General features: G+C 43.0%; 2 protein-coding genes across 2 annotated transcripts in view; one reads left to right on the top strand and one right to left on the bottom strand.

Moving 5' to 3' along the window:
- The window catches only part of adora2b (adenosine A2b receptor), a 30,253-nt gene extending 8,258 nt beyond the window's left edge, over positions 1 to 21,995 (top strand). Inside the window, exon 3 of the mRNA XM_074672827.1 lies at positions 16,720 to 21,995. Within this exon, the coding sequence (XP_074528928.1) occupies positions 16,720 to 17,452 (733 nt within the window). The 3' untranslated portion in view covers positions 17,453 to 21,995. The remainder of the gene's footprint in view (positions 1 to 16,719) is intronic.
- Positions 21,969 to 26,790, bottom strand: part of zswim7 (zinc finger, SWIM-type containing 7) — a 38,046-nt gene continuing 33,224 nt past the window's right edge. The window contains exon 5 of the mRNA XM_074672828.1: positions 21,969 to 22,493. Within this exon, the coding sequence (XP_074528929.1) occupies positions 22,383 to 22,493 (111 nt within the window). The 3' untranslated portion in view covers positions 21,969 to 22,382. The remainder of the gene's footprint in view (positions 22,494 to 26,790) is intronic.

The raw sequence follows: 26,790 nt of genomic DNA, 5'->3' as shown, positions 1-26,790 counted from the left end.
ATTGAAAAATTTTCATCTTCTGTTATTAACTAAATTGTTATTTTTACCACTTTAACACAAAAAAAGTACTGAAAATTGGTACTATGAGGTACTGGTACTGATTGCCAGGTACTGGGCATCGGTACCGTATCGTTACAAATGTGAAAGGTACCCATCCCTAAGTATGAAATTATGAGATTTCTTGAGATTATTAGAAGCATTTAGTGATATAATAAACAACAGAATCATCTGTAAAAAGATGAGCATGACAACCACTCTAAAGGGAAATGATGTCATCCATGTAAAGAGTGAAAAGCAGTGGGCCCAAATCAGACCCCTGTGGCACACCTTAGATGTGGCCTGACCCACTTTAACACTCTGCTGTCTCTCAGACCACCATCCTGGACCCTGTCTGCTTTTTAAAAGCCAACAGGTCAGGGATCAGTCCTCAGTTTATCTTTCTGAACATGCTGACTGAGCAGCACGTGGCGCGTCGAGCTGTTACATCATCACATGGTTCACCCTGCTGCTGTCTTCTGACTGTGAGGAGCTTTCATCCTCAAACACTTTATTGATCCTTTGTTCCTTTGGGGACCTTTATGCTTTTGTTTGGTGTCTCCGCTCACATTGTCCTTTAATCTGTCTGAGAGCTGTTGAACTGTGAGGTAGCAGAGACCCACGGTGATCACAGGCTGCAGCTTGTAATTGTTTGTATACGTCGCTGTGAAATCAAGCTGACCACAGCTGCTGTTCACCGCTTACCGCTGGGCGTACCAATTAACTTAAAAATAGATTCAGGGGCTTTCATTTCAGCCATGAGCACCAAAAGGAGAAGTATGAATATAGTCAGACTGGAAGTTGTTGTGTTGCGCTGTGGGGCGGCGAATGAAACTTCCCTGTGACGAAGATGAGTCTGTTTGTCACATCTGCATTGAGGCGTGAAGTCTTCATGATCTGTGTTCTTAAAGGGTTTACACTTGCCCTTCCCTTATGTTAAACACCTGCTTTTTCCAAAGTATTCCCACACACACACACACACATACACACACACTTACATAATGCAAATACAGCCCAGCACTGGGCCTGTTTGCATACACCGCCACAGGCCGAGTGCTGGGTCTGAAAACCCCACAGTGCTGCTGAACAGCCACCTGTTAGAGTGTGTTTGAAGCTGGACTGCAGACACTGCCGGACGTTTAGGCGGATGTTGTGAGTGTATGGAGAGTGTGTGTGTCCTGGCAGAGGTCTGTGGCCCTGAGCGGAAGCTGAGCCACAGACAGAAGAGGAGGGATGTATGGAGAATAGAGCAGGGGGAGAAAGAAAAACAAAGATAGATGCCAGCGTGCTGTCGTCATGCCAGAACTAATCCATTCAGCCGCTCGCCCTCTCCCCGCCTACGGACAGAAAGAGGGGGGGCTGAACAGGAGATGGACCCTCTGGGAAATGGCCCCTGTACGGTAACTGTACTACTGACTGATAAACAAGAAGAGAGTAGAGAGCAGCAGGAGAAGATCTCCAGGGCTGTAGTTTAAGGTTTTTAGTCAATAACATCAGAAACAGAGTTGCATCTGTCAGCTGGAGATCAGGGTTATCATTTAGCTAAACCACCAACAGAGCAACACTGGAGTCAGGCTTTGAACTCCACAGACTGAGCCCAAAATTCACCTCAGCATTGTCTCATCTGCAGTTAAAGCAAACCTGTTGATTGAAACGGGTAAAATAAAGAATCTGAGCTCTCTTTGATGGTCATGATGTCAGGACAATCTGTAACAGAAACACCAAACGTGTCTTCAAGAGTTTCTCAGCCTCTATATCAAAAGACTTTTTCTCTGAGACATGAAAACACCTTTAATAGACACAAAAAAAGCATTTCTCAATCCTTCCAGCGCTCTGCTGACAGCGAACAGGTTGCTAACTTTATCTCATCAGCAGATAAAGACGTGACATCAGTACTAGAGATAGACCGATATGGATTTTTACAGGCCGATGCTGATGCCAATACTGAATATTTGTATTAAAGGAGGCCAATAACTGATATTTGAAGCTGATATTAATTACCAGTCAAAGTGAAAATATTAGTGTCAAAATTTTGAACAATACAAACTCCAACACTTAACTTCATTCAAATACCTCTAAGAATACGTTAATTAAACAGCTCCCAGGCTCAGCAGCATGTTTTATGAAGTTAAATGAAAACTTAAAAAATTAATAGCTAAAGTTTTCTACAGTAAATACAGTTTTCCAAAGTTTCAGTGTAACTGTAATAACTGTAATAACTGCACTGCTGATTGGCTGTTTCCCGAGCCATGGCTCTGCTTGTAACCAATCAGATGGTACTGTGGGTGGGACAGTGCTGGGGACTGAGTAGTGACTGTAGACAGCAGAGCGGCTAAATCAGAGCCACAACAACGCAGTTTTAAACTTGTTTCTCATCGGCCGTTGGATTAATAAAAAGCCGATGCTGACATGCCTCAAAATGCCAAATATTGACCTCAATAATCTAATAATTCTACACACAAACACACACACACACACACACACACACACACACACACACACACACACACACACACACACACATATGTGCATATATTCAGTATGGCACACATACATTACAGGATTCAAGTTACAAGTTTGTGTGAAAAGTCTGACTGTTTTCAGGATTTGGACAGATTAGCTCAAAATCATGTTAATTGTCATTTTAATTCATACCTTGATTTTCCTCTTCCTATGTCCTCTGAAAAATACATCAAACATGCATGTTCCCTGGCCTCAAACCAGTTACACACACACACACACACACACACACACACACACACACACACACACACACACACACACACACACACACACAGTTCAGTTTCTGTTGCCAAGCAAATCAGGATAAAGGTCGTCTGTGTCACTATAGTATTACAGTAAGATCAGTTCAAGTATTTTACTGTACTTTCACAAACTTGTGACTCACATCTTCTAATATCACACTTCTCATTTAGCTCTTTTTTTCATTTTTTGTCTTGTTTCATGTTTTTTTTGATGGACCCAACATGTTGATTTTAACATGTCGGATAGGACAGGTGGATTAAGGACATGTCCTCCTTTTTGGTGGTAAAATTATGTCTATGGCGAGTTTTTAAATTTCCCTAAAATGTCCTGGTTCTGTTCAGTTTGTTGTACAGACTGTTAATGTTTGTAACAACACGCTGCACTGAGCCACTGGTGTTATTCTGATGAACCTTCCTGATCAGATGATGAGGGTCATGATGCCACAGACCTCAAAGATCAGATCAAAACGGAAAACCTGCTCTGACTGCCCACTCTGCACTCTCAGGCAGAAAAAGACTAAAGAATTTTTTTTTTTTACAATAGCTCAAATAAAACAAGAATGCATGACTTCTGTTTTTCTTTTATTCACAAAAGAAAAATGAAGATTACCTCTTTTTTTCTTTTTTAAAACTAAGATTTTGATGCCTTATTTATATTTTTGCACAAGAGGAATATATTTTAGAGCAATGAGCTACTTCTCTTTTTCTTTCTATTTTAGCACATTGCGAAGCATTCCTTGTGTTTAGGTTACAGAAAGTTTTCATTCCCAACAAAAAAGAAGTCTGTCTTCGACAAATGTATGGTTAATAAAGTTACTTTATCGTCTTTAAGTATTTTGGGGTATTTTTGCAATGTCTCCAAGAGGGCGGGCAGGGGGTCCTCTTTGGGGGTTTTGAGAACATGGTCACCCTGGATAAGTAAGTCTATGTTCTTATTCTGAGGCTGATGGTCTGAGGTCACCACAGACCTGATACTTTTACATCTGGGGTCTGACACCTTACTCTGGGACCTGATGATGTCCTAAAATATGCACTGCACATAAGATTCATACCTGCTAACATTAGAGCAGGGAAAAAGAGGAATTGTCCAGGGTTTTGCAAAATCAGTCTTTCCCCGACAGCCCAGCCCATATATGAGACTGAACAGCTGGATATGATCTGATCATGTCAGAGGGAGGTTTGCTGAGTCAGCCTGAAATCGTAAAGCAGAATTCATCATCTGACTCATTTTTACTAGTGACCGTAACAGTCAGCCTCCTCACTTTCAGATTCACACAGCTCTGAACTCTCCTTGTGAAAGTTAGAGCTTATGTAAGAGATCAGGGCTAAACCTGATCCTTAACCAGGGCAAGAGTTCAGCTCATCACAGATCTGATGCTCTGATAAACTCATCAGTAACCAGTGTCTCACAGCGACCTGCTGCTTCTGTGTGTGTCTGTGTCACCTGTGTCACCTGTGTCACCTGTGTCAGAGAGCCTCATGCAGCGTCTTTGGATCAAACCAACTACAGGGAGAGGGGTGGATGTTTTTGAGGTTTGGATATCAGGCATAGAATGAGGACTCAATTTGACTTGATCAACATTATATCATGGTTTGGGTTTTTGGTTTGTGTTTTTCTAGGTCTTCTTGTGTTTTGTCTTCTTGTGTTTCTTTTTGATTCTGTTCTTGTCCTGTGTCTCTGTGTTAATCCTAGTTATTCTTGTTGAGTGTCTTGTGTCTCCCAAACCATGACACGTTAGAGGTCACAGGACCAGACTTTAAAAAAGGGGAAAAATTAAAAGTTGGAGAAAGAGTTAGAAAGCTGGAGACTCTTGCCTGAATCTGGTGGGTTGGCAGGTTTTAAGATTGAATATCAAGGTTTAAAACTGTCATGATGTGACTCCTCACAGCAGGCTGAACTTCTCTCTCATTCACTTATTCACTGTGTATTAAAGTGTCTGGTTCAGTTTTTCAAAGCATGCTGTGGACCAAGCAGACTTTGTCACTGCTTCATTTCTACAGCTCTCCTCAGTCAGTACGTCGATCCTGTTTTACACTGAAGCAGAGTCTGCTCCACCTTTGTTCTGCTTCACTGTCTGTGAGACTGTCACAGAGGAGAACAGGTGGAGGTAACAGAGGTGTGACTGAAGAGACAGGATCACTGTGACATGGTTTGGGATTCTCTTCTTTGTGATGGGGCTGTGGTGGAGTCATGGTGTGAAAAGAACTGTTGTGAGCTGGTGGTGGTGGTCACACTCAGTAGCCACGTTTACATAGACCCAAATATTCTGCTTGCATTCAGTTTATTCAGTTTTACGCAATACGAAGTATAACACCGTGATAAAAAAACTGTTGTCCTCCATATTTGATAAATCATGTGATGTTTACGTTTTCCTGCGCATACCCCATTGACTATACTGTTTGATTATAGCGGCGCATGTAGACCAGAGGTTGGAATATTCCTTTCCATGTATACTATTGTTTTCAGAGGAGTCATTCGGAAAGATTCCATTCGGAAAGACAAAAAACTCCTCATGTAACCGTGGCTGGTGACGTGGTGGTGTTGGCTATCAAGTTGAATCTGGGACCAGTGTTGGATGAAACAGGAGTTTGGTGAAGTGAGTAAAAAGATTTGTAGTGGACACAAAGATCTGCTTTAACTGACAGAGTCTCAGAAAAAGAGATGATGGCAGCTTTATATTCAGGTGGACCTGTCCTCTGAACCTCCTCCACCTCTGCGGGCAGAGTGCTGTTTCACTCATGTTCCTTGAAGCCACCCCCCTGCTGGTGGGCCCAGGTTCTGCTGCCCTGTGGCCCTGCAGGTCCGTCTAATGACTGTGTGAATGATTTGAAGCCTCAGTATGGAGCTGAAGAGCCTGAGGCTGAATTACACCTTGGTGGAGATTCATTCTGTTCTCTCTGGGGTTTCTAACACCACGGATTAATAAGTGACTGCAGGTGACGTTTTAGGTTTTATAACCAGGTCCTGTTTCCTTCAAACCACAGACAGGTCAAGCTAATGATTAGGACGCCACGATCCAGTAACATGAACATTATTTTACTGACAAATTTTCTGATGGAGCAGACAAGAGGCATCTGTTATCAGTCAGCCGTATCCAAGCTGCTGCTTCCTCCTTCTTTGGCTCGTCCCATTGTTTATGATCTATCATGGGACTTTTAACACTTTTATCTGCAAATTTCAACCATCAAAGACCCAAATTTTACCATGTACTCATGATATTCTCACAGAACATCAGAATTATTCAAAAACTGTACAAACAACAGATGAGATGTCCTTTTTTAATACAGAGAGTATTGTCCCTGACTCACCCTTCAGTTAGACCGGTTCAGAAAAAGTCACATTAGAATAGAATAGAACAATATTGTCAATGTAACAAGTACAACGAAATTGAAGTCACAGCAGCAATCAAGAAAACAAAAGTAAGAAAGTGTATAGAAAGTGCAAAAAGATCCATAAGAAAATAGATGCTGACAGCTTGTCCATCATTGTCCAGTTCAGCCAGTCTCCACCTCCACAGGGTCCAGGACTGAGCTTCTTCAGCAGTCTGTTCAGTCTCTGTCTCCTGGATCCTGTCTGCTCACAGCAGGTGAAGCTCCTCCAAGGTGACATTGGTGTCTGGTGTTAGCTCCGTTCACCATGTCTGTGAATAGCATGATGCTACTCTGCCCTCTGGTATTCCCTCTGTTGCTGGGTTAGCACAGCTAGCTCGTCCATTTTATTGGAGATAGATCTTATATTCCCAACAACGATGGATGGAAGGACAGGTCCATGTCGTCACTTCTTAGCTCACACCTGAGAACCAGCACGTCGTCCTCACCTCCTTCTCCTCACCTTGTGGGAAGACATCAGGCCTTACACCAGTTAGCATTCACATGCTACAGGCAGCAAACAGCTGAGTTCACATGTAAACAATGTGGCCATGGTTACATGTAGGATCTCCAGACAAACACAGGAGAAAAAGTAGTAAAAATATCACTGAAGCCACAAAAAGTTTGGTGTCCATGACCATGAACATTATATTCACACAAAAGAGGATTTGGGACACTAAAAACATTTTTTTTAATCAGTCCAATAAAAATAATATTTGAAAGTCAGAAGCGAGAGAAAATTAATCTTTAATTTTTTTAATTAAAGATAACACCTATTTCAACTCTGTCACAAATAACACTGATCATGTGTTTTTGGATTACAAGGACCACCTGTCCTAATGTGGCAGTCATGAGTTACTATGCAGCTCATTGGTCTGTTTAATGTAAAAAAAAAAAAAAAAAAGACAGTGTTCATTCAAACTATCTTTATTTACACAGTGCCAGATCACAGTGGACCTTATCCAAAGATGCTTTCCAAAAATATCAGCAGTATTAGACCTGCTGGTGTTTCTTTACTAACACAGACCCGGCATGGAGACCAGATAAGGAGTCTGATCTCATCTTAACCCTCCATGAGCAGAGAGCTTTGCAGTATATAGTGAACTACAGTGGTAAGACTAAACTTCAGAAACAGACTGAAATTAAGAGCAGAACCAGACTCGTGTTAGAAGTCTGCTGAGACCAGGTATGGGAGAGAAAGTTTACAGCAACGATCCAGAGGAACCTACAAGACAAGAGAGCCCAGGGACCCCAACAAACTTTAATCTGACATCAAGATGTAAAGTTATTCACAGACTGAGGAGAGAGGTGAACAGTCGAAGCTTACAGCAGCAGAAGTTAGAGCTGGTTTAGACCTGGTCCAGCTCTAACTATGGAGCTGGATCAAAAAGGAAAGTTGGAAGTCTACTCCTAAAACTAGAGACGGTGTCTAGGCCTGGGACGATAGTCAATTGTATGATAAATGAAATGAACTCCATAATTTTCCCGACGTTGGTACATCGCAATGTGCTTGCATCAGTTTTCCTCTGCCTCCAAACAGGCTGGATGTCAGGAGAGTTCACTCTGCATCGCTCTCAGCTCCTGGGCACGTTGGTTTGGTAGAGGAATGAACAGAGTGAACCCTCTTGTCAGTCACCCAGAATCTTTGTCACTGGGTCGCATCAGGCTAGCATAAACGCAGTGTGTAGCAAGTGAGCCTCATGAACTCATCAGAGGGCAGGTTAAGAGTAAGAAAGTTAGAAAGAAAAAAGTTGATCGTAAGGTGAAACACCACAGCCCCAGAGTAGAAATATTTCGGCTTTAAACAGAACGATCAAGGTGAGCCCATCAACACGGACGAGCCAGTGTGCAGCAACAAAAATACTGATATTGAAATGTTGATATTAGTGAAAAATACTCATGAGAAATAAAATTTTGTTGCATTTGAGAGCGTGTATTGCATTATTATGATATATTATTTTTATACTGAAGTTGATTTGGTTTCAAAATAATATTGTCAATAACATCGTTTATGGTCAATAATTGTGGGTCAATATATCGTCCAGCAAAATTTATCGTCCCAGGCCTAACAGTGTCTGCCTCAGCATTGTGGACCAGCTCAAGAGTCCTCATAGACCTTTTAGGACAGTCAGTTAAAAGAGATTTACAGTAAAACAGCCTAGAGGAAACCAGAGCACAGACTAGTTTCTGTGCATCACTCTGAGACAGGATGCGTCTGACAGAGACAGACTTTCAATCTGCTCAGATTCTGAGGATGTGAAGACATCTTTACTCAAGTCTGTCTCAGTTTCCTACATGGGGTCTGTCAGTGATGCTTCAGGGTGAACTTTATCAAGTCTGGTCGATCTATTAGTGAATATCTTCCTCTCATATGATTCATCCTGCTTCTGTTGTTTCCTCCCCTGCAGAGAAGCTGGGTCGTCTTTCGAACTGTTGTTATTTTGGTTGTAATCGACATGTATCAACATCTTGTTATCGTCTGCAGCGTTAAAACGAAAGTGTTGCATCAGATTAAAACAGAAGACATGAGGTGCTGCAAGGACTGCTGGGAGGAAGAGGCTTCAGGTAGCTGTGCTGAGCTGCTGTGGTGTGGTGACTGTGGTCTGCAGTCAAACAAGCGTTTCTAAAAGAGGTGAAGAACGTTTGCCAACACCTTTGTCATGTGCATGCACTCTGTCTCATTGTTTACCTCGAGTGTTAAAAAAAGTGTGAGCGTTTCCTTTAAATATAACGTCTGTTCAACTCTCACTGTTGAAGTTCAGCATGCAGCCCCAACCAGCCCTGCTTTACTTTTGCTTTCGTATGTAAGTATGATGTTTCCTGAACAGAATAATTGACTCTTGAACAAAACTTAAAGAGGGGGTATTCTGTGTTCCTGTATTTTAAATATGGATACAAAGGGCTCTAATTTCGTGGCGCAGCGCAGGGGGCGCAAGCCTGGCGCGTTAATTTAGTGCGGCGCACTGCCGTGCACAGCCAATTTGACAATTTGGTAGACTGTCTGCGCAGAGATGGGTGTGACGGCGCACCAGGGGAAGTTGACTGCGCACCAGGGGGAGGTGTCAGCAGATTCATGTTGGCGCAGTGACAATTTTGTGCCAAAAAAGTGCGCTGAAAGCTCGCCAGCTCCAACCTGGTCTATCCTCGGCTCAAAGCAGAGCGCACCCCACGCAGCTGTAATTTGGTGACAGGCGCACATGTGCGCTCATGTCATCAAAGCCTCAGAGGCAGGTTTCCAGAGTGTCAGACATATTTTGATGCAGTAAACAATCACAGCAATCACTATTTAATGTAACTGTCTGAACCAGCATATACATTTGTATCTATATTAACTGTCCCGTCACATCTGATGTCAGATTAAAGCCGTTTGTCATAATGGAAAGTTAACCTGACGACAGCTGGAAGTTTGATGCACATCTTACAATTAAACAATAAACAGCCTTAACATCTGATACAGAGTAAATATCTGGTTCTCTCAAAATAGAGACAAAATAAATGTATGTCACTCAGGATTTACCCGTGATTTCCCATGTTTCTCTGTTTTAGTCTTTATTTTTAACGTGATCTAAAAAGATGGAGTACATTATTGTAAGGAGGATGAGGTGGAGACACTGGGAGAGTATACAGTAGGTCACAGATTCTGCTATTTGGCGATGACAAACCAGGAGTGCAGGTGGATCAAAAGTATTCTGAATGGATAAGCCAGCTGTGTAACTGCCTCTTCATTTTGTACTCCTATTAATGACAAAGGAACAGATTACATTTGTCCCGGGAGCTGGCCCACACGGTGACGCGCTTCATGTCCTCCGATGCGCCCCGCTGTCCATTCTCCTGCTGCAGGGACAGCGGATCTGACCGGGCGAGGAGAGGCGCTCATTTCATTGGTGAAAACAGCGCTCGGCTGTGTTAAACCCACTCACAGCTTTTCTCCTCCCTCCCTGCTATTTGTGCGGAGGGAGGCATGGACGCGCAGCTCTGCACTCCTCTGCGCTCCTCTGCGCCTTCAGTGCGCCTCTCTTGGCACTGCAGGAAACTTGCAAAGTCCGCCGGTCACGCCCTGTCCGCGCGGCGAAGGCCGGCACAGGGCAGGTGCGCCTGCACTTCCATTTGGTCTACGAAATTAGAGCCCTATGAGTCTACAGCCACTGTCAGAACAAATATCAGAAGTGCATTTATCTGTCTGTAATAATAATTTTAAAATGTCAGTAGAAAAACTCAATAACTGGTTTATAAATGATTCTGCAGATTAATTTATTTTTAAGTAACGGTAACCCAACATTAAAGTGTTGCCTAATGATGGATGATCATCAAAACAAACTGCAGAGGTCACAGTCAAGTTCAGATGTGCTGAGAGTCGTGCAGGCAGCTGGATTATTTGTGACACCTCCAGCTGAGACTGGTCTGTGTGTGTGTGTGTGTGTGTGTGTGTGTGTGTGTGTGTGTGTGTGTGTGTGTGTGTGTGTGTGTGTAAATGAGTCACTACCATGCTGCTGTTGCTCTCCTGATTTACTTTGAGGAAGCAGCTCATTTAGCTCGGAGCACAGTTCATATGATGGGGACCGTCAGACCACACTTGTATGAGTCACTTCTGGGTCTTGATCAGTCACAGCGTCTGTGGACCGGCTCCTCTGAAATCCACGGCTCAGACAGGTCTCTGTAAGAAGATGTTGATAATATTCTACATTCACTTCTTCTGATGATGCTGATAAATATGAAATCCTGTAAAACATGAGGCATTAAATTGCTAAGCAGCAGAGGCAGAAGTGGTTGATTGGTTTCCTTCACTCTCAGGTTGTCATGATCTGTCAGTCTGGACTGTGCGGTTTATAGTATCAGCATCTGAGCCTCACACCATGGCGTGTGTGTAAGTAATGCAGGATGTGAGATTCTGTCAGATAGCAGCAGACTTTCAGCGTTCACTGCAGCTGAGCTCACGAGGAACACTGAAGCTATTAGGTTACACAGTATTTCCATGGAAACTGGAAAGTACGTGGAAAGAAACGTGTGATGGAAATATTTAGTTTCTTTTTAGTGGATTGTGTGATATTTTCCAGTGGACATACAGCACATTAACCCTGTCCCTGCAGTGTGTGAGTCAGACAGAGGGATGATCAGAGAGGACAGTGATGCACCTGAAGGTTTTGGTGTTAAACAACATGTAAGCTGAGGGTGTGTGTTCATGTGCATGTGGTTGTGAGGAGGAAGTTTGCTGGGTGATCCCAGAAAACCAAAGACAGCACTCTGAAACTGAAGAGAGCTTGATTTGTTTCATTAAAAAAAACTCTAAAGAGGGGTTTATGCTTTCTCAAATTTAAAAGATTGATATAAAGTAACAGTGTGAGATGTTTGTACTAAACTTGGTGAGATCCTCATTAGACCTGCTGAAATGATGAGGTCACCACAAAAGGATCTGGTTCATGACATGTCGGAGGGATGGGCTCCAAACATCCAGCTCTGCCCATAGCTCCACCCCCCACAGGCCTCTGGAGGGCTAGCCAATCAGAAGGAAGGGGGTTTATGTAGCAGCAAGCCTTAAAGGTGGGGCCTGCAGGAAATATCATTTCTTGTTTGTAAACACAACATTCAAACTAGGCTCCTCCTCCTTGGCTCAGTGCCAGCTGCAGCGCACACCAACAGCCCCTGAGTGTGACCACATGAACACACTAACTTGCCCAGCAACCACCTGTAGCATCGTGTTTCTACATGGGAGAGACTTGAGATGTTAGAACAAGCTAATTGCAGGTATTTGACACATACCTTGTTAGCAGAAAGCTACCTCGCGTCGCTCTTCTTCTCGTGCAGCTCTCTAAGTGCCTGAAAATGAGTGAAAGTTGGGCCAAGCTTCACCGTTTTTTTTTAGGAAAAAGCTTTATCTGTTAGGCGTTTCATTCCACTTTGGTTGGGTCTTGCTTCCTCCATGCTACGTCCACTATTGTAGCTGCTTTGATTAGCTTCCACTTGCTATTCAACAAGCAAAGTCACTTGCACACTGGGTGCTCTGTGATTGGCTGAGGTAACCATGCTTACGCTCTGCCCAGAAACATCCTGAAACAATGAAAACATCAAGAAACAGGCTGAGGAGAGGGGTTTGAGACAGACACAGATACTGACACGCATGTATAGAGTCCTATAGGAAATGATAGCACAGGATTATTCCTGCAAAAGTTTACTTTTTTTCTTTTATTTTTTCAGATTTTCGGAAAATCTTGCAGATACTATCTGTAAAGAGACAGAAGCCAAAATGAAGTGTTTGAGAAAGAGGCTGAAATAAGGGCTTTCTAAAGCACCAGTGAGAGATACATAGGGATTATTTTAGCTGTAAATCATATTAAGATACTACAGGGTTACCAGAGGGATAAAACAAAGATCCACCCCCCACAAATCTCCCCCTTTAAGCCCGTCGTAAAGAGAATGAAGAATGAAATGAAGATTGTTGCTGTTTTACCCCCTCAGGAAAGTCACTGTGAGCATGCAGGCTGCAGTGTTCAGTTCACATAGAGCAGGCATGGGCAAACTACGGCCCAGGGGCCACATGCGGCCCGTTAAACGTTTTACTCCGGCCCGCTGAACTTGAAAAAATTAAATGAATAAACCTTGTTAATGTTTTATTTTCCCTGCAATTCTGATGTTTTCCCACCAGATGGCGCACTGTAGATACATTGGCTTTGTTGAGGTGAAGCGTAGGCCTATTACTCCATGTTTGCACTTTACCCTCTGACCCATCAGCCCTTCTGTAAAGATGAACGGAACTAAGAAAAGGAAAGTGGACAAAACAAAACTCAATGAAACACATGGAAGTGCGCAGATGCGCGCGGATAAGATGGAGTGGATCGTCAGCGATCTGTGACTTATAAAAAAAAAAAGCTCAGGAACATGTCCATATAAACCTTCGATGTGAGTTATTTGTCTAATTTTTATATAGAAACGTTCACATTTAATATTAACAAACAATTTTGTTACAATCTTTTATTATTTTTTGTAATTTCATTTTTAAAACCAGGACTGTAATTCTGTTATTCCGTTTTTCTGTTTTGGTTTTAAAACAGAAAAACAAAAAAACAAGTCAATTTTTTTTTTTTGTTTTTTTTTTGTTTTGAAACAGAATAACAAAAGAACGAACCATACACGGATTAAAAATCCCGTTATAATTCCATTCTCTCATATTCTAATTTTAATTTCAAAACAAAATCAAAACAGCGAAAAATAGACCGTTATTTGTTTTCTGATTTTTGATTTAAAAAGGAAAAATTGAATAACAAGTCGTTATCCGTTTTGTATTCTAAAACGGATATGGAATGAACGAATGATACCCTGATAGTTACCAAAGCACTCCTTCCATCTGCTCCTGGTCCGGCCCCTTTGTCAAATGTTAGAACCCATTGTGGCCCACGAATCAAAAAGTTTGCCCACCCCTGACATAGAGTCTTTGCATACAGCCTCTCTGTGCCACATTCATGCTGCAGACTCACGCTCCCCTTGTTTTATGATAGACACAGCCTGCAGTGTGTCAGCACAGTCTGGACCCAGATGAATGAGCTGCAAAGTTTCCTGCAGTGTAACAGACAGTCTGACATCATGACGTTGTTGGGCTTGTTGATGTGGTTGGAGGGGGAGTAGGGAGCTGGTGTTTGCTTCCAGTCTGTGTTGTCTTTTGTTGTTTGCTTTGAACCAAAGAAAGGTTTGTCAAAAGGTTTTTGGACACCAGATTTCCTGCATCACCTCAAAGCAGCAAATATCTGCTGTGCCCCCTCACACTTGGTCAGGCACATTGTGTGCTGGGTTCTTGGCATCATTAGGCCGATGTGCATCCTTCAGAGTGTGATGTGTTGGTAAGGCTGCACCAACAAACCGCACAAAGGAAAGCTATGTCACAAACACACACACACACACACACACACACACACACACACACACACACACACACACACACACACACACACACACACACACACACACACACACACACTTTACACAACCCAGCACAAGATCAACATTCACCTCTCCTCCTCCTCCTGTGCTTTGTCTTTTATGACTCAGAGGTCGAAGGCAGCCCCGGCTGGAGGAAAATATGACTCTCAGTTTGTCTGATTTGTTCCTCTGAATGTGATATTTCAGAAACACCTCAGGAGAATTTGGCACAGGCATCTACTGAGGCTGAAGGATGAAATGATTAAATTTGGTGATCGGGCTCAAAGGTCATGGTCACTCTTAAAAATAGAATCAGAGTCAGAGGTCACCTTTGTTCAGAATCTGGACTCTGTTCACAGACTTCTATATGAGACTGTAAAACCTGTTTTTAGGAGTCTGGACTCTCAGCACAGGAAGAATTCTGTTCATAATCATAAAGTGAGAAAAATAGTCAAACTATAAATCAGCAGGTGTGATGGATGCTGTAAAAACTGTCTGTGTGAAGAGCAGACAGAGCTGCAGCGAGTCAGTCCTCAACGACGATGATTTATTTATCTGTGAAGAGTTTCTTCATGTGAGTGCATCCAGCAGACTGCTTCAAATCTAAAAACTCAATCTGGGACACAAACCTATTTAAAACTGTGCTGCTTAAAACATATGATGCTTAGTTTGATGTTCAACAAGCAAACCCCTTAAAAGTTTCATTTTTTTTATGACAGACCTGAAGATTCAAGCACTATTTGTTCTCTTTTTTAATATAATTATTAATTCATTACAATTATTAAGCATGTCAGGGTGACAGGGTTTACTTTTTTATAGGAGTGAGACAAGGAAAAACAAAAGACAGAAAAACAAACCTAACAAAAACATGAATACATGTTGTTAGCCTCAGCATAATTTCCCAAGTAAAATTAATTTAAATAATATAAATAAGCTGAAAATAATGATATAAATAATATAAACATTATATGATTAATAGAGATAAAAATGATTTTTAAAAAGACATTTTTTTCATTTTTTTTTTCTTTGAGGAAAACTTTGAAATGACTCGGGCGAGAATGCTTTGAGGCTAACATTAAGTTACTGTTGACACAAAGGTCAGGAAGGATGGGGCATGTACAAAAGTGTAAATAAGCATATGTGTTGAAAGTAGCCAAGTTAAAATAAAATAAACTTAATGAAGAAAAAAAGCAGCGGAAAATTAAATTAATATACAAATAAAATAATAACCATAAGCAAACTCTAAGGAAGGTAAGGCAGAACATTAGAAAGAAGATAGAAAGAAGAAAAGTGTACAGTAAATTTACATCCATGAAAAAAAATGTGTAAGTAAAAGGTTATATGATCATGGTGAGATGGAGTTATAGTAAAATCATTTAACAAATCAAATATCCCTGTTTGTACCGTAAGACATATTTAAAATAACCCCAGGCCCCCTCACATACCAAAGAAAGGTTCATGGTTCATGGTGAGGTTACAGGTTTGTAAAATAAATAAGGGCCCAACAACTCATATATGCTTATACAACACGTGATTTTTTATGTTTTTTAGAAGGTTTTTCTCCTTTTTTGTGACTTTATTCCAGCAAATCTAAGACTCAAAGCGTTTGTGAAAATGGATTTTTTGTTCATGGTGTTGTCAGCAGATACTGACACATCTCATTGGACATGTCACAGATCACTGTGTCAGTGATGGAGGTTTATGTTACATTGTTTTAATAAACTGTCTTCAAGCATCCAAGACAGTGACGCCGTTTGATCAACATGTTATACTTTCTTCTTCTACTTCTTCTTCTTCTACTTCTTCTTCTTCTACTTATAAATATTATTAGTAGCTGTAGTCGTTGTTTTTCCTCTTCTTCTACTTATTATTGTTAGGGCCCGAGCCCTCGAGAACCGGGGTGAGGCCCTCTTGGTACCGTTAGGATTATTATTATTCTTCCGTCTACTTATTCTTCTTCGTTTCCGCACAAATAATGCCATTTTGCGTGCCTTTGGCTTGAAAAAAAAGGGAAATCCACCTAGCCACAAAATTCAAGCCTGCCAAAAAATTTATGATTCCACTCTTTGCGCAAAAATTGACACACACACCCAGCGCCCCCTAGGGGCTTAAAACTGCAGCCCCTCAGTCTACTTTGAGCTACACTGCTGAAATTTGGTGTGTACAACAAGCATACCTACGACTATCGTGAATCCTGAACATGAACTTCGCTATTTTCACGTAAACATTGGATTTTTACGGTTTGTAGCCTTCCTATTTGAACGAACTTGTCCTGGGGGGGGGTTCCAATGCCACTCACGCCCCTTCTAGAAGACCTTTGCTTTACTCGCTGGACCTCTGGCTTTGGGCTTTTGGGGCATTTTGTGACGCTGAAGCTTCTGTGAGGAACCTTCAGTTTGTGGTGATTCTGTCGCCCCCCTGTGGACAAATCAGTTCTGCTTTGTTTTGATAGCATGTAATTAGCTTTACTGACACCATTTCTGGTCTGACATTACAAATAAAAGCACAAAATAACTAACGATGCTAATGATGGGTCTATTAAATAGTCACAAATGGAAGTTTCCCACAGCCAACTGTTGGTATCTATGAGCTCCACTCTGAGTGTGACTTTGAGCTCTGACCTCTGTTTTCTCTTCTCCAGGTACAAAGAGCTGATGACAGGAAAAACTGCCAGAGAGATCATCGCCATCTTATGGTTCCTGTCCTTCGTCATCGGCCTCATCCCCTTCTTCGGATGGAACAAAAAAAAACAGAGCTGCAAAGCGAACAGCAGCTCTGGAGGAAACACTACAGACGCTGGTGTGACACCAGGGCCGAGGGGAGGAGGGGACGTGTTGCAGAGCTGTGAGCTCAGGTGTTTCTTTGAGAGTGTGGTGGACATGCACTACATGGTCTACTTTAACTTCTTCGTCTGCGTCCTGCTGCCGCTGCTCATCATGCTGGGCATCTACCTGAAGATCTTCACCGTGGCTCGGAAGCAGCTGAGGCAGATCGAGCTTAAGTGCGTTGGTAACGGGGACAGCCATCACCACAGCCTGCTGCAGAAGGAGATCCGTGCCGCCAAATCCCTCTCCATCATCGTAGGACTGTTCGCCATCTGCTGGCTGCCCGTCCACATCCTGAACTGCCTCGGGCTGTTCTACGAGAAGCTGCAGAGGCCACTTCCTGTCATGTACGTGGCTATCATTCTCTCCCACGCCAACTCTGCGGTCAACCCCATCATCTACGCTTACCGCATCCAGGACTTCAGGAACACCTTCCGCAAGATCTTGACCCGGCACTTCCTGTGCCGCAGGGAGGAGCTGTATCTGAGCTCCAACGGCAGCAAACGCAACAGAGACCAGATCCACATGACCATCGACCCTCTGCTATAAGAGCGAGTCCCTCAGAGGAGGATTACCTGTCGTTTTACTGTCACTGAGGTTTATAATGTTTACAAAACAAGGGTGTGATTCGTGAAGATGAACCGCCTTGAATGTGGACGTTTATTTATGAGTCGTGCCAAGTACCAGAGGTCAAGTAGTGAAAATGGAGAGTCTTAAAACTTTTTTGTGCCGTGAAGGATCTTTGATCCTGCTAACTGGATTTGTGGGACCGTGAACAGGATCCAAACTTTGTTACATCTGACACATTCTGAATCCACCTTTGTCCAAACTCCAAACGCTCCTTTTGTCGCCTTGTTACGTTGTGTTGTCATCACTCAGTGCCAGTGTTTATTAATTTATTTATTTCAAGACTTAACTGTGAGAATGTAAAGATCAAACAGACCCTGTGTGGTTAAATCTGTGGTTGTGGACCTTGTAAGGTACAACAGTAGTTGTTTGCATCTTTGGCTGTTCATCCTTTCAGGTGAAGTCGATCACCATCATGAGCTCAAACAGACACATGTTTATCGAGTTTAAACCTTCGTGTGGAGGAAATATCAGAGCTGCTGATGCTGGTGTTTTCAGCTGCTGGTGACTGTGTGAGCTGGTGTCGAGATACGAGGCTCAGGAGGATGAAATACGACCCTCATACATGCCAGAAAATTTAGAGGAAAAAGGGAAACCCAAACATAAACAAAAAGTTTAATTTCCTATCCCATGAATCATCCCATGAAGCAGCCAGAGGGGTCAGAAAATTAGCTTGTGACTCTTTTGGCTGAGAGCCCGCTCTGTGGTCAGGGTAGGAACTGTGAAGCAGCTCAGCGTAACACACCTGCAGCGCTGCTCCGTGCTGGTTAAACAAGGAGGCAGAAAATTGATGTTCCCCTCAGTTAAAACCCACCGTGACAGAATAAACTGCAGCTTTGTTTAACCAGATCAACATCTAATCTGATTAATCTACCCCATCAAGGTCATTTCTCCTAACCTCAGCTGACGTAATGAAGCATGAGTGCTCTGTTTTGTTTGGGTGTAACTGAAGCAGCTTCAGGAGGGAAGTGGACGCTCTCCAGGACCATCTCAGCGGGGTTTCTTCAGCTCTTATGTTCTCTCTCCTCGCTGTTACTCCTCTACAACCAGAGACTGTAAAATAAAAAAAATGGACGTCCTCTAGTTCAGGCCGACAGAAAAACTGCTCCCCCTAGTGGTTGGCTGCGGTATGGGTCAAAAAATTGGACTCTCCAGTCATTCCAGATGGGCTGTGGTCAAACTTAAAAAAATTAAAACACCTCATAGAAATATTTCGCACACCCATATGCTGTGGTGATATGAAGATATTATTGGGCTGCCTTGTTTTCAAGTCCTCTTTTTTTCTGAAAAGTTTCTTTTTTATTAGTTACAAGACATAAAAACAAGAGTTTTACATCACACTTATCAATGATTGACAGCTGCCATTCTTGTGTATTTTTCAGGAATAGTAAAATATGTCAGGGAAAGAGAGCCAAGAAGAGTTTAAACTTTTGAATGAAAGAAATAAACCTTTTTCTGTCATTGGCTTCTGGTTACACACTAGCGGTGCCTGTGATGGGGGTAATTTGGCTTCAAAACAGCACAATAGTAAGAGGCAGGGCCTGACTGTCCATTTTATACACAGTCTATGATTGAAACTAAGGAGCAACATCGTTGCCACCCTCACCTATGGTCATGAGCTTTGGGTAGTGACCGAAAGAACAAGATCGTGGGTACAAGCGGCTGAAATGAGCTTCCTCCGTAGGGTGGCTGGGCTCTCCCTTAGAGATAGGGTGAGAAGCTCGGCTACCCGGGAAGAGCTCGGAGTAGAGCCGCTGCTCCTCTGCGTTGAGAGGAGCCAGATGAGGTGGCTTGGGCATCTGATGAGGATGCCTCCTGGACGCCTCCCTGGTGAGGTGTTCAGGGCACGTCCCACCGGGAGGAGACCCTGGGGCAGACCCAGGACTTGCTGGAGAGACTACATCTCTCGGCTGGCCTGGGAACGTCTTGGGATCCCCCCGGAAGAGCTGGACGAAGTGGCTAGGGAGAGGGAAGTCTGGGCTTCCCTGCTTGGGCTGCTGCCCCCGCGACCCGACCCCAGATAAGCGGAAGAAAATGGATGGATGGATGGAGCAACATCCAGCGTAGGAAAGTGAAGCCTATTCAGAAGTGCTTAAAGTTGTTGTTCATCGAGAATCCACTTGAGGCTGGCTGCAGAAAGACCAGAAACCATGTACAACCAAGCCAAAAAAAACCTACATTTAAGACATTAAAAAACAGATTTACAACTTGTATCAAAAAACATTTTGGGTCTAAAACGCTGATTTGTCTAGCGGCACAGGCTGCACATGGAGTGAACTTTTTTCTAACTTGACTGTTTAGACGTTATAAGGATTGTCTGATTGTCCAATCAGAGACACAGCTCAGCTCATGTGACTGATTGAGCCCTGTAGCTGTTAGAAAAATAGGTCAAAACCTGTCATGTCCAATGTGGCCTGCTTAATTTCACTGTTTCAGAAACAGACGGGTGATGTCGCAATTACGTCCATATCTTATACAGTCAAGAGACGGGCCGATACACTTTTTTACATTCCAATCCGATCCGGTCTATTAAAATTTAATTGTGCCGATACCAGATCTATACCGATACAGTACGCAACATAGTAAAACATAGAACAAAACATTTTCAATTTCAAGCCCATTTATTCAATAGCATTGCAACAATCTGAGTGCAATATGTAATGGCATGGTATGTAGGGATGCACCGATCCAACTTTACTGATACCATTGCCTGGGCTTTGGGTATCAGTCCATACCGATACTGATCTGACACCAGTGTTAAATTATAACCTGCATGCCCCACTGTGGATAAAACTGGTAATGTTTTGGGGAAAAGGCAAAAATTGGTAAAAACTGCTTCAGAATGTACAGAAATGCTATTCAAATGTAAACTTTTATACCCTGTAGACTGGTAATGCAGCAAAAAAGTGCATCAAAGGTAACATTTTAAATCAAGTAGCCAAGAGTGCCAGTGACAAAAGGCATGGAGCCGTTTGCCTGGATTGGCCCCTTTCCCACCAATACCGATCCAACTTTGAGGGGCACCGTTTCACCAATACCCGTTACCAGGATCGGTATCAGTGCATCCCTAAAACAGTCTGTGGTTGAAACCTCTAAAATATCGCAAATCAATTTTTGAATAAGTTGGCAAAAATGGACGACTGAAGCACAGAGAGAATCGCTGAACCCTTTAAAGAGTGCTGCAGGAAACACCACTGAAATATTAAAGACTCCTCTTTAAAGTCTTTGATTTGAAATCTAAATCAAGCCCCATCTGTTTCAATGCTGAAACTACTGCATGACACGCTGTTAGAGTTTCAGTCACTGGGCCCCACTTTAACACACGTCATACTGTTAAAACAGCCCGACATACTAAAATTAGTCTGTTTAACAGTTTTATGTCCAAAATTAGTTGGTTCTTCGTATGATACTTGTTCAGAGTTACAAAAGGAGAAACAAAAACAAATGGAGCAGCTGCAGTTATGAATTTAAAGCTTTAAGTTCTGCTTCTGTAATCACTGATAGTGGCCGTGAAACATTTGACACAACAAAAGAAGTCAGATGATGATAATAATGATAATTAATCTGCCTCACCCTCCTGTAAGAGCTGTTATTATAATCAGATTAACCTGAACAATACAGGTGAAACATGAGGCTGATGTTTGTGAATCTGTTTGGTGTGGCACTGAACTACAAATAAAACAGGATCATAAAGTGACAATGTGTTCAAACCCAAATTACATTTAAAAGTTTTGCTTTTTCCGGAGTCACCTGAACACACCATGCTTCTTCAAGCCACAGCTCCGAGGTGTTAAACTCCGTCAGAGGTCTTTGATTTGGATCAGAGCTTACAGATTTGTCTGGAGGGTTGTGATTGATGTGAAATAAAAAGCTGAAGTTATTCTCCTGTGAGCCGTCACTACAGAGATGAAAACACTTTGCACTGATGCCTCAGATATTTCCTCCTGGATGTGCTTCATCATCAGTGTTCAGACATGCTGTGTTGGTATCAAAGTGTTTTCAGTTCAAACCCTCTCCACCTCCTCTGGTTTGTGTCCTTGTAGCACCTGTGTAGAACTAAAGGGCTAAAGACAGGAGTGTGCCAAAGCTTTCGTACATTCCAATGGAGACAAATATACTGTAACTGCACTGTAACCTTGTATTACTGTCTTTGTTGACTTGATGTGTAAACTGAAGTACTGTAGGTGTCCCACTTTCTACCAGCTGTGGATTGATGTTAAACTTTTGCCTTCTTTTGCTGTTTTAAAGTTGAAACGGGCGACGACGACGATGCGTTGATGTGTTTCAACATTCCTGCCTTTCGTTCCTTCGTATCGATGCGTCAGTGTGCTGTCGTGATGTTACCGTGCTCACGCTGAGCTTCAACCTTTTCTGAGGCCGTTCTCTGTCTGTGTCAGCGACAAAACTACACAAACAGCTATTTAACACAATGAACTCTATGTATGGTGAATTATTTTGTTAATAAAGGCAACGTTTATATTGTTACACCTTTCTTTATTACATGACTCACATTTACACATCTACAAAGTTGTTGGAAAGAGTTTTTCTTCAGTGTCTTTGGCGTGGAAACTCTCGCTGGTGCAGCTCCAGATGAAAAGAACCTAAAAATAAAGCTGCACATGCTAAAGGAACAGATGTTGTTGCCCTGGAAACAGATTAAGGATTCTTCCAAAAGCAAAAATAGATAAAGCAACATCTGGTGTCTTTCAGAGCGAAGTCTGAAGAGCCGATGACACGGTCGTGTTCTCGTGCTCTCATCCTCCCTGCGGTGACCTGAAGTGAACGCTCAAACATCCGTTCAGGGTCCACGAGGCCACGCTGGTCCACCTGTTTCACCGAACACGCCGAGATGTCACAGGACGTCTGCCCCGCTGAGCAGCATCGACATCTGCTGATCAGAGACGCTCTCCTGCTGGGTCACACCCACGGCCTGACACAGGTACACAGCCAGGATGTGTTTACACTGAGGGAGAGAGGAGCAGAGACACTGATGTTAACACGAACAGAGGCACTGATAAGGTTAATGACGGGGAAATGAAGCCGTCTTCAGATTCAAAGACATCAAACACTCAAAGACTGAAGAGAGCAGCTCAGTGGAAACTTTCCTCTGACTAATCCTCAATCTGAGAACAAGAGTCGCCAACACTTTCCAGTATTAAGTTCAAATTCTGGATGGTTCCATAAATGAAAAGCACATGTGATGAACAGGCTCGTGTGTCTTTTCCAGCTGAAACGTTCATGTGATGAATAGAAGCTAAAGACAAATCATCCCTCTGGTTGTGTTTTCATGCACGTGTGGCTGCACGCGCTCCATTAATATTGACATTAACATGTTAATCATTGACTTGTTTTCGCCCCAGCCGGCTCCATGCATTATCAACAAGCTTTCATTCACAGTCACAGGCTGTGATGGAGGGTTAAACATGAGCAGTGAGTAAAAAGGTCCAGAGCTCCTCTCTCAGATCTGTTTATCAGCACGTCTCCCTCCTCCGTCCTCTGACCTGTGTGTCGGAGCAGTTTGGACCCACTTCGGCCTTTTCCAGTCATGCTGGAGTCTGCTGAGCCCCTGAACTGACATGCAGAGCTACAGACTGTGTGGTCAGATTCCCTCAGTCTCCTGAGTATCGTTTGCTTTTTGACTCCACAGCTCAGAATTTAGGTCAGAATCTGATCCGTCTCGAGTCGACCTGAACTATGTAAAAGCTCCCAAACATAAAACGATCAAAACAATCAGCTCCAGTTACTTAACCCAACGCTGCTGAAGACGTAGTGGAAGCAGGAAACAGTTTGTTTCCGTGTCTCCAGTGCGTTTGTCACGGAGCATGTCATCAGCAGGGCTGGCGTGCTCATGTGGAGTCTCTGCGGTCTGCTGCAGCTCTCTCTTTCTCACACTGGTTTTAGCATCATCCTCCAGGGAGACGCGTCTTCCTGATATTTGGGGCAGCAGCACAGGCTGTTTGGCTGTTTCTTCATCTAAATATAAGCAGGCAGTCAGAGCGGAGACACCCCTCAGTGACCTGACAGGAGTATGACCCCACCACATACGTTACACACATGTCAGAGTGTTGGTCTTATTTCACCAGGAGACACGGCTGACTGACACCACAGCATCACTGTGTGATCACAACAGCACACATCTGTTTGTATCTCCTCTGTGTGGGGTAAAGGAGATTTATCTTTAACTTCTAAAGCCAGTGAAGGTTTAGCTTGTGTTTAAAGAATCATATGTGAGCAGAAACTTCACCGTAAGTATTAATGTTGTGTCTCAGTGATAACACGCTGACAGCTGTGGATGAAGTGAGACCTCCACTGCTCTGTTCACCTCTCAGGGAGCATTAACGCAGGGTTAAAAAACTCTTTCTGCATGATTCTCAGTTTTAATATGACAGCAGGGTTCCCGCGGATCCTTGAAAAGTCTTAAAAGGCATTGAATTCATAATTTTAAAAATAAGGCCTGAATTGGCATTAAAAAGTCTTAAATCCAAATTTCAAAAGTCGTAAAAATTTGAACACATTGGTAAGATTTATGTTAGTTTAAAGCAAAAAAAATATTAAGTAACGTTTATCTATTTTTCTAAATAATTTCCTGATTTACCCTCGTGGCAACATCGCGTAATCACAATAGCGGAACTAACAAAACGGTGATCTGGTTGCACCAGGACCTTTTAAAACAGACGCACGTCTTGGTTCTACCTAGTGTGCCTGGACAGAGAAAAAAATGAGGAAAAATTGGCAAAAAAAATCCAAAAGTGGCTTAGGAAAACTGATTATGGCAGCAAAATTGAGAATTAAATTTGAAATTAAATTTCAAAAACCATGGAAACATTCCAAAAATGGTTGAGACAGTGGCCAAAAGAGATGAATGGGGGCAAAATAGGCATAAAGTTGTAAAACTGGGGTTAAAAAAGGTAAAAAGTGATATTGAATGTAAGATAACCATTGGGTCAAAATTGCCTCTTACCCGGGTAATTCATGTGGTGTTTTTGTTTGTTAGTTTTGTTTGTTTCAATTGTGGTTCGTTGTCGACTTGTTTTTAAATTTGATGTCCAACGTCATTAAAAAAGTCTTAAAAAGTCTTAAATTTAACTTGCCTTGAGCTGTAAGAACCCTGGACAAGTTTGTGCCCAACCCTCTCAATAGGCACGTTTAAATGAGGAGATTTTTTTCTTTCTGAATAGAATCTTTCTGAATGACTTTTACAAAAACAATAGTATACATGGAAAGGAATATTCCAATCTCTGGTCTACATGCGCCGCTATAATCAAACAGAATAGTCAATGGGGCATGCGCAGAAAAACATAAACATCACGTGATTTATCAAAGACGGAGGACAACAGTTTTTTTTATCACGGTGTTGCAATACTCCGTATTGCGAGTTTTTCATCCGTCCAGTCTTGAAATTATGTCCAGTTCTTCAAAGTTTGGATCAAAAGCAAACTTTCCTCCAGTGCTGACGGCTCGCCGCCATTTTTAGAATTGAGGAACGTCTCTAGTTGCGTCTTACGTCATATCTGAGCATGGGCTGAAAGAATGCACCCTGACAACTTTCGGTTTGAGTGGATACATGATACCTCAATCTGTTTGGAGAAAGGAATATTCCACCCCTGTGAAACCGATTAAATGTCCATTCGGATTGGCACTTTTCTTTCAGAATGAGGTGTAAACAAAGGTTTAATTCTTTCCGTTTGAGCAAATAAACCGAATACAAGCGGAATATTTGGGTCCATGTAAACGTGGCTATTGATGCTTACAACAGCTGAAATACACCAGACGCATCTCCAGTCCGTCTCCGTCTCATATTTACCTTTACTACGAAAACAAACAGACATAATGAGTAGAGCCAGACCAGGGGTCAACAGGTTTGAGGTTTTACAGCCCAACATGAATAAAGGGAATGGTGTTTCCCAGCGTTGAGGGGGGGTGGGGAGGTGCACAGTGAACGAAAGTGAGTGTTGCATCTTAACTGAGAAGGCGCTGGAACTTGCCATACGGAATTAAGGCTGTGTCATGCTTTCCGGGCGAACGTGACGGCAGGAATCAGATTCATGAGATCCACGCAAGATAATGCAAGCTTGTGAACGCGTTGGGGTGGAGCTTCACCGTGCGAGAAATAGCGCAAGGAGAAATGTGAATGTGACGATGTATAAATGACATCCTGTCACGTAAATTGGATAAATAACATTAAGCCTTTTAGTCTGTTAAATTAAAAAAACAGGTATAGACCTGGTTTATGAGAGAGGGAACTCTGAATCACTTCTGCTGTGATCTGGCGCTGCATGGAAAATAAAATCATGTTGTAGTATTATAGTGCTGCTGTGTTGATGTGTAGTTGTCTTGTTGTGTTGTAGTGTCGTTGTGCCATTGTATTGTTGTGTCAATGTGTGGGTGTGAATGAGCAGGATGGATAAAGTGGCACGTACGTGTGTTTGTATGTGGTGTGTGGGTGTCAGGGGGCTTGGTGTCCTCTGACCTACTCCAAAAGGGTGTAAGGGCAGATGAGGGCTAGGATTATCGGGGAGGGTTGGTGAGCTGGGGTTCAGAGGGGAGGGGGATAGGGGTGGGTTGGGATGGGGGGTCACGTTCGGGATCTGGCCGGGGGTGCTGGGGACGGGTACCGACTTGCGGTGGGTGGCTGCCTGGGCTGGGTCCGTCCTCCCTGGTGCTTCCTCTTCGGGGGTGGTTGGCCCTTGGGCTCAAGCGGGGTCTTGCTCCCTGCACTCAATCGGGGGTCTGGCATCTATCAGGGCCTGTGGGCCTCAGTCCCTGGCCCCCTGGGGCCCTCACCCGCAATGTCGGGGGTCTGGCTCCTGCCTCCCCAGGGCCCCCCTCCTTGCCTCCTCCTGGGTTGGCGACCCAAATCAAAACTAACCCCCATATTCTGCCCTCTCACCTGTGCTCCTAAATGTGTAGGTGAGTGTATGCATCTGTGTTAATTTTTATATAAGTATACGTATTTCTCTACAATGGTCGTTGATGCGCTCACTGTTGCTCATGATTTCTCCTGTTCATCTCTCCACAGGTGCTTCTTGTGATTATGATGTCAAAGAGCTCAGGATACTGTCTCTTTTCAGGCTCAGCCGCCGGTTGTTTGGTTCTCCTGTCTGTAGTCATTTGTTCAGTTGTTGTGGTTGCTCTCTACTGTTGTTTTGTTGTCTCTCTTTCTTCCTCTCTGCCTAGTCTCTTCTCTGCACTCTTTCCCTTTATCCTGTTTCTTTCCTGATATCACCTTGTTCTGGTCAAGCAGTAATCTTCAAACTTGG

The sequence above is a fragment of the Halichoeres trimaculatus genome, unplaced genomic scaffold, assembly GCF_033239565.1.
Source record: "Halichoeres trimaculatus isolate MK-OKI-2021-1 unplaced genomic scaffold, fHalTri1.1 fHalTri1_scaffold_6, whole genome shotgun sequence".
NCBI classification, from domain to species: domain Eukaryota; kingdom Metazoa; phylum Chordata; class Actinopteri; order Labriformes; family Labridae; genus Halichoeres; species Halichoeres trimaculatus.
Note: the sequence above shows the minus strand (reverse complement) of the source record. Positions and strands in the feature narration are given on the sequence as shown.